Source organism: Catharus ustulatus, chromosome 7 (assembly GCF_009819885.2).
Source record: "Catharus ustulatus isolate bCatUst1 chromosome 7, bCatUst1.pri.v2, whole genome shotgun sequence".
Lineage (NCBI taxonomy): Eukaryota > Metazoa > Chordata > Aves > Passeriformes > Turdidae > Catharus > Catharus ustulatus.
Window position 1 is genome coordinate 22,361,582 of NC_046227.1, and position 13,510 is coordinate 22,375,091.

The window sequence follows — 13,510 nt, forward strand, 5'->3', positions numbered from 1 at the left end:
CCAGAAGGAAAACTTACAAAATACGTTGATGTATTTTGAAAAAGTTATCATTTCTAGGCATTATACCAGCAACAAAACTTCTTCAGTGCAAGAAAAAGCATTATGTATGCATGTACATATGGATGTATGTATTTTTTATATATGTATTTTTCACAATATGTGAAGCAGTTTATTGTAGTTCAAAGCTGGCAGATGGATCAGGGCTTGGGAAATGGGACGTGGTTGAAAGTGCCCTTTTATGGCAGTCTTCAATCTCATGGTTTTCTAGACTGATGGCTTCCTTGAGGCATCATCTGTTTAAACTGAGTGTATAAGACTTGGTTAGCAACCTTCACCAGAAGTGACATTGATATGCAAGAATAAATTAAAGAGTAATCTTCTGCAAGTATGTAGGCTTGTGGTATTAATAGGTGTCTGCCTATCTGTGCAGTGAGGAGGTAATCTCACACTAGCTGAGCCAGATGATAAAAACATTTTGATTTATACTGTTCTGACTAAACAAGAGAAAAAGTATTGGAAAGTGTAGATAAATGATTTTATTTTCCCTTTGCCTTTTTCTTAATTCCCTCCCACAAGAAAAAGAAATATGCTTAGGAATAGCCAAAATAATGGACAATGCATCATGTGCTGACAATGACTAAATTTGGCTTCCTTGGATGGAGGAGGAGGAATTGAAAAATAAAAATCTTCAGGTAGAGAGACTCATTTACACTCCCAAGCTGATCTCTACTATTTAACAGAGAGAAGGAAAGAGTTATGAATAACAAGAACTGCTCTGTTATGTCTTCATAGTTTTTTTCTTTCAAGCTGTTAGTGTAGGCTTTGCAAAATCAGTGAGGCTGAAATTTGCCAAGATTTATGGTTGAGTGTGGAAATACTGCTGTACTTTCAGATTAAAACAGCAAGCAGTGGTAAATCAATACATGCACGTCTGCAGACCTGCCATGAGCTTGGCTTATAAATACATATTAGCATTCATCTGGGTTAATTTCTCATCCTCCCAAATCATTGTCCCGAGTAGTGATCATTTCTCAGTATAAAGAAAAGGATAAAAGAAATCACTAGACTGTAGAAGCAACATTTCCAATTTGTTATTTGAACCTTTTTGGTACTTTCTTGTTATGCTTGCAAATGAATTATTATTTTTTAAAAAAAGAGCTGTGTTTTCTGTGGTTATGTGAAACCCTATGCTCTCATATCTTTTATATTCTTTCTGGGAGCCATAGAAACTATGATAATTTATTTGCAAATAATATTGTTTCAAGCTTTCAGTTGTGTGTAAAATGCAAATCTTTTTTCCAGTACATAATTTTTGTCCAGTCTGTAGCGCTAGGCTAAGAAAAAACAGGGTGAGACCATTTGCTTTCTTAAAATAACATGGGTTTGTTCTTCCATCTTGTAACAGTAGGAAACTCTTCCCATATACTTGAGTAGCCTTGTAGTGGTTGTACATGCAAATTGCTGCAGAAAATGTAGATTATCCTGTGTTTTCTTAAGTAAGGGTGATGCTAGTACTAAAAAACGAGTTAGCCAAGAATTCCAAGTATTTTTTAATTTAATTTTTTTTTTCTTCTTCTTCTTTTCTTGTTTTTTTTTTTTTTCCCCTTTTTGTATAGTCAGGGTTCTCCAGAGCTGCTGAACTGGGTGCTGGACAATAGAGATTAGGGAGTGCAGCCTGCTTTGTGAGACAGACTCCTTGATTTTTCTGTTGTAGCTTTTACTGGCAGCTTCTTGTTTGGATCATCTTAGTGCATGTCAGTTGATTTATGATAATTTATAATTCTGAGATTTATTGTTTGTGACTATCTGAATAACTGCAAACTATTTTCATACAAAGGATCCTTAGTTCCGTGTTTTATGGCAAAACTTTCTGTAATGCTTTCATTGGAAGAGCACTTCACATAAATTAGAATATTCTATGTTAGAAGCAGAATAGTAGCAAATTAGTTTCTAAACCATTCTATCTGATTTGCACACATCCCTTCATATTTAAATATTTTTTCTCAAAGGAACAATGACATATAATTTATAAGGAAAACCAGAGTGATCTTTCGCTCTCATTGGTTAACAAACTCAATAGATCTTTGGCAGGAAACAGCAGTTTTAATGTCAACCAGCATTGTGTCCCTGCAAACAGATGTTTGGAAACTATAGCTCTGCATAGTTTACACATTTTAAAATACTTCATATGTGTGTTTTTAAATGGATAAAGAGAAAAATCTCCTAAAAGTGTAGGCAAAAATTAACTAGGAAAAATCGCTTTAGTTTTGCTGTACTATTGATTTCATAAACTGTGAAGATTATGATAAACAATTTCCTTTTCTAGAAGAATAGACATTTGTTTTAATGCATTACTATGATTTTTATTTCCTTTTTCTTCCATTTAGGAGTAAGCAGGCTACGATTACTTAGACAATACTTGCACTTCAAAGAGGCAAATCTGTTTGTGTTTCTGGTGGGTTATTTATCCTGCTTAACCTATAAACTGTAAAGTAACAAGGCTACTGAACTGACAGATAGCCTAGCAGATGGTTCAGAGATTATGCAAAATCACCTCAGCTTGTCAGAAGTCAGGTTGGGTTACTGCAGGGGCAGAGGCGGCAAGAAGCACAGAACAGGATCATTTTTCACAATTTGTTGCTTGAAATTCCATTTTTCTTCACAGCATGTGACATCTTGTGTCTGCAGTTAAAACAGCTATGCAATCAACAAATTTAGGACCAGCATGTTCATATTCTGGCTTCCATAAGAGTCATTAGGCTGATGAGAATCTTTAGGGGTCTATGAAATATGAAAGCTGATCTCCAGGGCAGAGCAAGAGGTCAACTCTGCCACTTTAGCTGCTATTGCCTCTCCTTTTTCCTGTTGTCTCTCCCTGCCATAACGCTGAGCAGCATTCTCTTGTTAGCCTATAGAAGATTAAATGGAAATTAGATGCCATATGTTTAGTAGTAAAAATCATGTTGCAGCTGAGCAAGGATAGGCCAAGATAGAGGTCTTTGACAAAAATCTCTCCCTGAAGAGAGGGTGATTATTAATCATAGCTCTGCCAAGTATCTGAACTCCTCAGTGGAGCAGCTGAGGCTGCAGATACTGATAAACTTGTTAGAGCCTAGAATAGAAGTTAAAGGTTCATCCTTCAGAATTTGCCTTTTTCTTTCTTTTAAATTAACAAAAAAAACCCTCCAAAAACCCTAATGTAAAATTTTTATACTTACGTTTTTAAATCTCTTTTTAAATTGTTTGTACAGCTGTTGTGTTTTTTCTCAAAGTAGCATCAGCAGAATTCTTCCTGGTGCCTGACAGGGCATAATACAAGAGCCTTCTCCTCCAACTCCAAAACCTTTTTGCTGGCAGTGGGTGTGTGTGTGTGCATACTTAACAGATTATTTTTAATTTCTTTTCCCCCCCATGACTGTGTCATCATAGTACTGAAGAATAACTGCTTTTTCACACATTGCAACATTCTTAACCTTATAAAGTAAAACTAAATAATCATGCCCTTACATTTTTGTTGATTTAAGATTGACAAAGAAAACACCTCTGCAGGCAGCTGTTGAAAGTCTGTTCACTAAGACACTAGAAAGCCACATTGGGAAAACTGCTTTAGTGCCAGCTGAAATATTTCTGAAATGTTTAAAATGCCCAGAGACATTAAAACCCAAAGCCTTCCTCAGCTGTGCTAAATAAAAGGATGTCATGCAGTGGGTCTTGCTTTTAAGATAATCAATTTGTTGTGCAACAAGGATCATATTAATTGAAAAACCTTTGGAAAATGTAATAAAAATAGCTGTAGGATGCTAACAGGCCTCTTTCCCCTTGAATTTCAGTCAGCTTCTAAGGAACGGATAGAGGTTATTGACATCTCTACAAAGCAAGAGCAGAAGGAAGCAAACATTTCCTGATTCTAAAAACGTATCTTCCCTGTCCCCACAGCTTATCTTTGTCTGAACCAGGAAATAACTATTCTTGGGAAAACAAACTGAATAGCTGAAAAATAATAATTTCCAGAATCTTTCATGTGTCACTCCACTGTCCATTAGGATTTTGAATTCCTGATTATTTTTAGTTCTAAGGAGCATTTACATTTGTGTAGAGCCTGTACACTACAAACCAAATACCTATTCATAAAATACTGGTTTTTATCTGTTGAAATTAATATTGTCCAAGAAACTTAGAAGGCATTTGTTCACACTTTACTGAATTGTGTATGTCCATTGTGCAAAGCATCTTGCTCCTATGAGGACAGACCACTATAAGAGATGAGAGAATATCTGGGCTTGCACCTGGTTTTGCTGATTTTGATTCCTTCTCAGGAAAATCTGGAATTGTAACCTGCTGAGACTGAAGAAAAAAATATTGGTATCAAAATAATAGTAGTTTGCACTGTGGAGATGTTGGTAATTGCACTCGTAATGATGATCACATATATTGATTCTTATTGAAAACAGAAATTTTAAAGAAGAGTTAAACATAGACATCTTGTGAAGAAAACTTTGCTGATCTTAATGACGAGTTTACAGCAGTATATAAGAATATTGATTTGTCAGTAAAGGCAAGGTTCCTAGGAACCTAGGACTTTTTGGCTTTTTTAGTTGGGGGATTTCCTCCCCCCCCCGCCTTTTTTTTTTTTTTTTTTTTGTACACAGATCTCAAAAGTAGTCTTTAGTAGTCTTTACATTAATAGACAAAATGTAATTTTTGTAATTTTGTAAATACAAAACAGTAGTTGGCTTTTATAATAATAAATTCTAATTTATTTGGAGGTCTTATTTATCTCCCAAATAAAACAGTAATAAATGACAATGAGAATTCTTGGATACTTGGTATTTTGAAAGTACCGTCTTTGTTCTGAAGTACGAGAGAGTAAAAGGGTCAATTAGTAAGAAAGGACGAAACTGACTTTATGTCAAAACCACATGATCATTTAACACCATGTCATCAAAATAACACTTTAATTTAGGTACTCAAGTAATTTCTGTTTTGCATATAGTGAAAAATATGGTCTAATGCCTGAAATAGGGCACATCTGGTGGCACTGATAAACCCAGTGCTTGAATATCTGAAAATAAGAAAGGAGACTTTACTGAACCAGATAAATTAGCCAAATCTATAACAATTTCAAAACAGAACTCATACTAAGCTAGAATATCCATACCCATTGACTTGGAAAATAAAAATATAAAAGTATAACTGCAGTTTTTTATGTAATGTTTAATTATGCACTTAAAATGATTGGTCTAGCTTTTGGTGGTAGATGCTTATTAGGTTCTGGTAGAAAACTTTTAGGTGCATGGTGGCCTTGAAGCAACTGAGTATTCAAAGAGTTTCTCCAAGAACAGTGTGTCTTCCAACAACAGAAAACAAAATACGGACAAAATGTTCTCAGCAGTGTTTCCTTCTGAACAAGGGCATAGATGTGGTGAAAAAGAATTTAAAAATGGAAACCATATGGTTTGATTCTGTTCTCTAAACTCAGTATTCTGCTGGATTGAATAAATTTCTTTATCAAGTTTTTGTGAGAAAGATTTACCCATAACTAGAGAGTGGGATCAGAGTAGTCTATCACAAGGACAAGTAGTGTTGTATTGACAATTATTTTCCGAAATTCCCCTTACTGGAAAACTGAAAAATTGATACATAGAGAAACAAAAAATCCCTGTATTTGTCTAAGCTTAAAAGGGACCAAGAGCTTCTGTTGAACCTTGTTCAGTACACCACTTTCCCAAAATGCAGCAGAGGCTGAAGTATGGGAGCCAGATAAAACTTTTTATGCTTGGGTTTTGGATCCAGGAGAAAAGATTGATGGGGCTGATCATGTTCCCTTGGCTGTGCTATTGCCTTAGAAATGCCCTGAACACGGGAAGATCAGTGAGGAACAGCAGTGAGCTGTACCAAGTCAGCTCTTGCTCACAACTCCCTTGGCTCTTTTTCTCAAGCCCAGGGAATTTTCTTTGCTCTTTGTGCACCAGGTGTCACAGAGAAACTGGGAACTCCAGCAGAGATTAGGGCTTCCCATGGGCTGTTGGGGGTTTTTCCTCAGGTCCCAACTGAGATGAATGGAGTGGCTTCCACCCCCTCTACAAACAGGACAGATGGTGGTGTGGGTCTGGCTAGTAAGACCATCAGTTATATGTTATATAAATGCTTTGAGTCATAATATTCAAAACGGAATACTTTGTGTTTGGGGAGGTGAGGATCTTAAAATTTGCACATCACTGGTTTGTGGAAGTCTGTGTTTGTTGTGTGCATTGAAGTCATACTGAAAGACAACATGATTTCCTTTCAAGCAAGAATTTGCTGCATTTAGAGTACATGCAGGGTGTCCACTGACCATGCTATGTGGTGAATAATACCATCTTGAATGAGAAATATTTTTTTGATGTTGTTGTCTCTTATTTTTAAACCTGATTTACAGACTGAGCAGGCCCACCTATGTTTTCTTTTTAGTGTTACAATTAATATATAGGGATTGCTTTGGAAGTATTTGCTTTGTGTGCTTTCATCTAGTTACTTACCATAGTCAGAATTACAATTTTATTTTGATGTGAATCTATTCAGCAGCTGCATTATATCTGAGGATTAATTGGTCTGCCCTCCAATGTGACATTGACTGTGACAAGCCAGCTCTGCCTGTTTGTTGTGTTTTCTCCAGTCTTTGAGTCACCTGGTGAGAATATTTGCCCCATCAGAATATTTTGTCTTCAGCCAGGTTCTCTTTCCTTTCACAATTCCATCTTAGAGTGAATTCATGTACTTGGAGCCACTTGCAAGTTATGAAATCCATGTCTGGTTTTACCACATGATTCTGGATCTTAAAAATAAGAGCATTCTGTGAAGGGCAGGGATAAGATAGATGCTAAGATGTAAAAATTAATCTAGAACAAATACAGAAGATATGCAGCATTGTTTCTGTGTATCAGAGGAGTTTTGACAGCGCTACAGTAATGCAGACTGTAACAGCAGGATCTCTAGGAATGTTCTTTGTACAACTGGACTGGACTTAGGCAAAGGGAGATCACTGTTCATCTTAAACACAAAGTTCTGGAGGGAGGACCTAAGCAGCATTTAAAGACAAGGACTTTCCATGATAGCAGAGATCCTTCTGGAATATTTTTGTCCAAGTCAACATCTTGTGGTAGAAAAATCCTTCACAGCAAAAGCTAGAAGACAGGCTGAAAGTAATGCAAAGGGAAACAGTGTAAGCTTGGTGTTATGAGGTATACTACATTATGTTGTGGACAAAGATTTGAACAGTTCATTCCAGACAAACTTTATCAAGCCTCTTGCTGCCTGTTCTTACTGTACCTCCCCTAATGCACACACAGATAAGTTCTTTCAACACTCAGAACAGCACTTGGGGCAGAGACTTCCAGGTCCTTCATTCCCCATTTTTTGTCATGCTCATTATGGCATCTTTTCACCCTCACATTTCCGTGTATGTTTATCATACTACCAGATGTACAAAGGGAAAAAAATAAATAGTGGTTCAGTTTGATACATGTACTTGATTTTCTAAGGACCCTTTTCTTTCAACATTGTGGAGATTGCCAAAATTAGGCTTCAGAGATGTTTTAAATGTCAAATGTATTCCTAGCTATTTGCAGTGAATCTGTCAGGATGATTGTTTGCACTGGTTTTGACCACACTGCTGAAAACAATATGATTGTAAAAAATTTTGTGGTGGCGCTTCGCTTCAAATCTTCTATTTCAAAAACATCTAAGACAAAGGTGTAATGCAACGTTTGACATTCTTATTGCCTGGCAGATTTTGGGGCAGCATGAGCAGGTGAGGGTTATTTGTTTCATTTCTGAGCTCTGTGTATGTAATGAGCAGTAGTAGTAACCATTATCCTGTTAAGCTGTACTGTATTTCTTCCTAGCTTGGCTTTGCACATGTTTCTTCTTTATCTCCTACCCAGACAGAGGTTTTTATTGGTGTTTTGTACCACAGCTATATCTTGTACACTGGGTCACAGGCAGGTACCAAGCACACCCCTGTTAATCCCATACCCAGTGCACCCTGACAATTATTTACCTGCCTCTTACCCAAACCTCTCTTTCTCAATATGTGAGTTGATATTAGTACAAGTGCTGTAAAGAAAAGAGAAAAGCTGAAAACATCTTTCCACCTCCAAACATAATTCAGACTGAAGAATGGGTTAATAGCACTCAGAAGAAAAAAACAACCTACTCTCTATTGTTGCTGAACATGAGGTTTGATGTTACTTGGGGGAGAAGAACAACCCCTTTAATAAGAAATACCTAGTTGCTTGTCACCAGCTAAATTAGCAGTTATTTCTTAAGACTGGTACTTAATTTAAAAGAAAGCACATTTTAAAAAACTGCTTCAGCTGAGAGGGAATGAGCAATCACTGTAGAAGTGATTCTGCCAGCCATGGGAGAGGTGCTCTGCTGTGCCTACAGAATCTCAAAAGCATGCAGTAAGGCTGTGGAGCAGAAGAGAGCCCTCAGCAAGTACCTTAGCCAAGTAGATGTATATAAGCTTTGAGAGGAGTTAGGAGCTCCAGGCAAGACCTAACATCATAGACTTCTTTGGAAGACAAATTTTCTCTTGATGGCTATAATCCTTTTTGTACGCAGGCAATACATACCAGTTTGCATCATGACTGGTATGTTTTATAGCTCATTGATTTCTGCAGTTGCACCCAAAAAATGAGCAGTTGAAGACAGGAGCTTGTGTTAAAAGCAGAGTATAAGGACTGTAGAATTCAAGGGGAAGAAAAGTTTTCACAATGGTCATAATTTGAAGGAAGCACTTGGGAGCACTTTGAAGGAAGCTTGAGAGAACCTGTAAGGAGTAACTCCCCTGGTATCCTGGATTCCCAATACCCAGGGTATTCCCCTGGGTTCCCATGCTGGGAACAAGGAGGGTGTGCATCCTGCTGGCCAGACTCAGGGCAGGTAAACTGCTTTTCTGTGTCTCATGGCATGAGTGGAGAACAACTCACACATGGGAGGGAAAATCGTAGCAGAAATCCTGGTGATAGCTGCTATTGTTATACTGGTTCCCAGTTTGTTCCTAGACTCACACTGCTGAAATTTCTTGGCAGCCTTCCATGGTGGCTGGCTCTTTGCAGAAGCCACGCTCTCTAGGACAGTGCAATAAATCACTAAGCCATCTTTGCAACAGTGGAAGGTGGCCCATGAAGTTTCTGTACAGAACAGACGTGCAGAGATGTGTTATGGGCTGGTGAGCATCAGCACCGTGGGCTGGAGCAGCCCAAGGCAGCCCCCACCCAGCTGGTCAGGTCACTGTGTTTACACAAACACCCAGTGCTGTGGCTCTTCACCCACCACCACTTGCTGTGCTTTCGAGAACTGACACAGTAGCAGAGACAAGATCATCCTTCTGGGATTTTTTTTCCCACAAAAGGCTGTGTAGCTCTTTGCTTTAAGAAGCTTTAGTGAGGCTGATAGGATATGGAGAGTGCTGGCTGTCAAATGTCATGCTGTGTGCAAGTGCCCTGAGCAGTTTGCCTCTCTCATTTACAGCATGTGAATTTACTCTGCACTCAGAAAAGTTCTGTAGAAAACATGAGAAGTTTTGACTTGGGACTATAAAGCTTTCTGAGTGGAATGACATATTTGGAAAATAAGTGGTATGAATAAGGAAGTACCTGCTCCAACCATTATGCACAATTTCTATTGCTTTACTGCAGCTTCTAAAATGGCAAATTTAGATATGCACTGATTTTAATTGATGCTTGTATGTTTTTAGGCTATAGATGGATAGTTCTATTTTATATCAGTAAAGATGCTCACAATTTCAGATAAAAGAAGGAAGCCACCACCTCGTGGCTTATGTCCTGGGTTTACTCCCTTACAACTATTTGAAGCCATCCAATAACTATTGCATAAACAGCAGGGTCTTGAAAGTGGTCACAAAGAGTGATAAATACACTGAAAGATGTATTTAAATGCTCTTTGTGGGGAAAGTACTTTTTAAATAGGCTTTGCCTTTGAATAACTATCACTTTGCAAGTGGACAGTTAATTGAATGCTCTTAAAGTAAGCTTAATGTATTAGACTTCTAATATATTTTGTAGAATTTTAAAGACTAATAAATCTGCTACAGAAACAGAGTTACTTGTCTTTAAACATAATATTTTTTGAAATTGTACTCACTCTGTTGTCATTCTGTTATGCAGGTAAGATGGTGAAAGTTCATTTTTCCCCAAATTTCCCTTTCATATTCTGATAGCATTTCTCATAATTCTCCATTCTTTTTGGTTTCTTGTACAATGATAAAGAGCCTCTTAGCACACAGTGCATAATAGCACGTGTATTACCTGTTAGTGTAAGAAGTTACATTGCATTCTCAAGGGAAGGCAAAGTCCTTGTGCATCATTTTTCTCTTCTGTGCTCAGGGCACCCTAACAAGTGTAGTTGACAATGTAGTTGAGTAGGATGTAGGAAGGAGCTTAGGAAACCTGTGCTTCATTTCCAGTCCCTCTTTTGATGCAGGGCAAGAGAATTGCTGTTTTAAAATAGAAGGTGGAATTTTTATTCCAAGGGAAATTGCAAGCAGGAACAAAATCTACTTTTAAAATTATCTAAATACCTAATTCTGATAAACTTTGCAGAGTGCTTCAGGAACAACCATTGTTCTTATAGCTGGCATTGCTCTCCACCTATTTCCCAAACTTAGTTGCTGAGATCTGTGTGCTCATCTTTGAGCTGCATAGCAGACTGGGCTTACCAGCTGCTGAGAAACTGGCAATAAGAAAAAGAAAATTGAAACTTGCCAGAGGGATGTTTTTTTTAGTTGAAATTGCTTATATTTACAGAAATGTACAGAATTTTTTTGCCAACTTTGTTGATCAGCTTTGATAAGTCTTGCACTTGTCACATTCCAGAACAGAATGATATGAAATGAAATGTAATATTTTGTATTTATCAGTTGGGGTTTTGCTGGAATTTTCTATTTTTTTTTCTCCTTTCGTACTGTGCTAGCCAGCAAACCTAGCACTGTCAAGGCAACTGGTCTGCTTTAGCTAGTCTGTATACTGAGAAAGTCCCAGTGGTGTCCTATACATACAAGGATTTTAACTGCATGAAATTCTTTTCAATAAAGCACTGTTTTCTGGCTTGTTCTGTGATTCTGTGATGCCACTGAGAATATAGGGCAAATAGAACAAGATTGTGCTTGAAGCTCTTGATTTTTTTTGTCGCTTCCATCTATGTACGAGTTTGCATTCCATAATTAGATAGTCTGTATATTTTTTCATTTTGCACAGAGTAAAGAATGTAGATATGAAGATATAAGATATAGCTATAAGGCAAAAATATAAAGATATAAGGATATAAAATAAAGCGATTTGTGTGTCTGTTATAATAGGATGTTCTTTTCTTGTGTTTCTTATACATGTATAATGCATTTTAGGTATGGGAAAATTGTATCCACGAAGGCTATTTTGGACAAGACTACAAACAAATGCAAAGGTATGTGTATTTTCCTTTATACTGCATTCCCCTGAAAGTCGTAATCGATTCCGTAAAACACATTAATGTTTTATTTTAAGTACTTTTTACCTTCGTTGGTTTGGGGTGGGTTTTTTCCCCATTCTTGTTCCTAAATGAGTTTTATGCTTGCTGGTGGTTGGTGTATTCAATGCATTTGCCTCCAGTGGAGCTGGCAGACAGCCGGTGTCGGTGGCGCAGCCAAGCCAGAGCGAAGCTGACGTGCACAGTGCTGGCTGGCAGCTCGCCTCTATTTTAAAAACAAAAATGGAGTTAAAAGCAGCTTTTCCCCTCTTGCCTGGAGAAACTAGGGAAGCTTGCAGATGACCATTCAACTGTACCAAACATCTTAAAAAATTATACATTGTGGAAATAAGCTCCATTGATTAGTGTAGCTTGAAGCAGCACTTAATTACATGTTCCAGTACTCTAATTGTGTTTTGTTATGTTCTATTGAATGTATTGGGAGCAAAGAGAGGGTTCATTTTCAGTGTAGTAATTGCAGCTGGGGAAAAAAAAAGTAGAACTCCTCTAGATAAGCTGGATACATCAGTTCATGGATTTTCATCACTCACTGCAATTGCAGCGATTCGGATCCCAGCATGTTTGTGGTGGGAGAAGGTGTGGTAGCAGACACTGAAATACCAGATTTCAGACTTGAATTTTTTACAATTAAGAGGATAGTTTCTAAGCAAGGTGCAATATTAAGTCAGCTGATTGAGCAGTGTTAATAAGCATAATGTCCATGAATGAGCAGAAAGCTGATAGGCAGAGGGAGGAGAATTCATCATTAATTAAGACAAAGCTTTTGTGCAGAACTTGGAAGCAGTGCAGGGACATAGCTTCTCAACTCGCCATCTTAAGCAAATTAAAGAGGCACTGACAGTTCAGAAAATGAAATTTCTAGAAATTTTTTTTCTAACTTGTGTGCAGATGTCATTATGACTAGGAAAGAGGAGATACCCTTTTCAATTATTTTAATTAGTTAGTGCCTATGATTGCACTTAAGTGATTTAGTCTGTCCATTCTTCAGTCAGTTACTGAAGTGTTCAGTAGTCCTTTCAGAGATACAGAAATTCTCACATTAATTCTTTAAGAGATTTAAGATGACTTTTTCAATACAGAATTTAAATCTCATTGACAAAAAGTGGTAGCTAACAGCTTGTTGTGACAATACATTGCAAGGTGAGCTAGCTCACTGTGTGTCGCTGAAATTGCAATGGGAACACAAGTAGGCAGAATGCAAATATCTAACTGGAATTTAACCAAAAGATTGACAGCATCTCTGGCTTTTGCCAAAAAACACACCATAGGGTTTAAACTAACTGGAACAACAAGCAATTGAGTTTCTATATCATCTGGAAGGTGGCAAAGCCAGCTTTGATGGCATGCTTGGTGTCAGTATGTAACTTTGTCTGTATTGCACCCTGCAGTGTGTTGGTGATAACCCAGGCTGCCATGGGTGTGGAGAGCTAGTTTGGGGTATGGGAAGTTAGTCTTGCCTTGGCAGCACAAAACTTGGTATGAACTAATTCACTTTGTTTCATGTCAGGATTTAACAATCCTCACCACCACGTGTTACACAAAACAATATGCTGCTTTCTTCAGCTTCTTGGCAGCATAAATAAGCTTGCACTGATGTACAAGGCTGCTTGAGTTGTTTTTCCCAAGTTAAGAGCTTTAAAACTTGTACTGTTATAACATTAGAAAACCTTTTCTCGGTATAGATATATTGTAAGAGGATAGTAATATATTTTGAAGAAATATTTCCATTTTCTGTTCCTCCAGAGGTTATTTCCTTGTTGGTTTTTTTTGTTTGTTTTCTTTTACGCCAACTTTAACTCTGGAAAGGGATTTTATTAATACTTGGGCTGTTCACTGGTGAAAAACAGGGGGGTTGAAAAATGCATAATGAGGTTTGCAATAACATTTAGTGGAAGTAGCTTCCAAAGTCTGCCTCTTGATGAGCCTTGAGCCTCCAATTCCAAGGCTGGATTAAAAACCCCAGCCTGTAAGGTCAGTGCCT

At 37.5% G+C, this 13,510-nt stretch overlaps 1 protein-coding gene across 3 annotated transcripts in view; it reads left to right on the top strand.

Moving 5' to 3' along the window:
• The window catches only part of RBMS1 (RNA binding motif single stranded interacting protein 1), a 143,354-nt gene that overhangs the window by 91,510 nt on the left and 38,334 nt on the right, over nt 1-13,510 (top strand). For all 3 annotated transcript variants that reach the window (XM_033064742.2, XM_033064743.2, XM_033064744.2), the window contains exon 3: nt 11,408-11,466. In XM_033064742.2, coding sequence (XP_032920633.1) covers nt 11,408-11,466 — 59 coding nt within the window. The remainder of the gene's footprint in view (nt 1-11,407; nt 11,467-13,510) is intronic.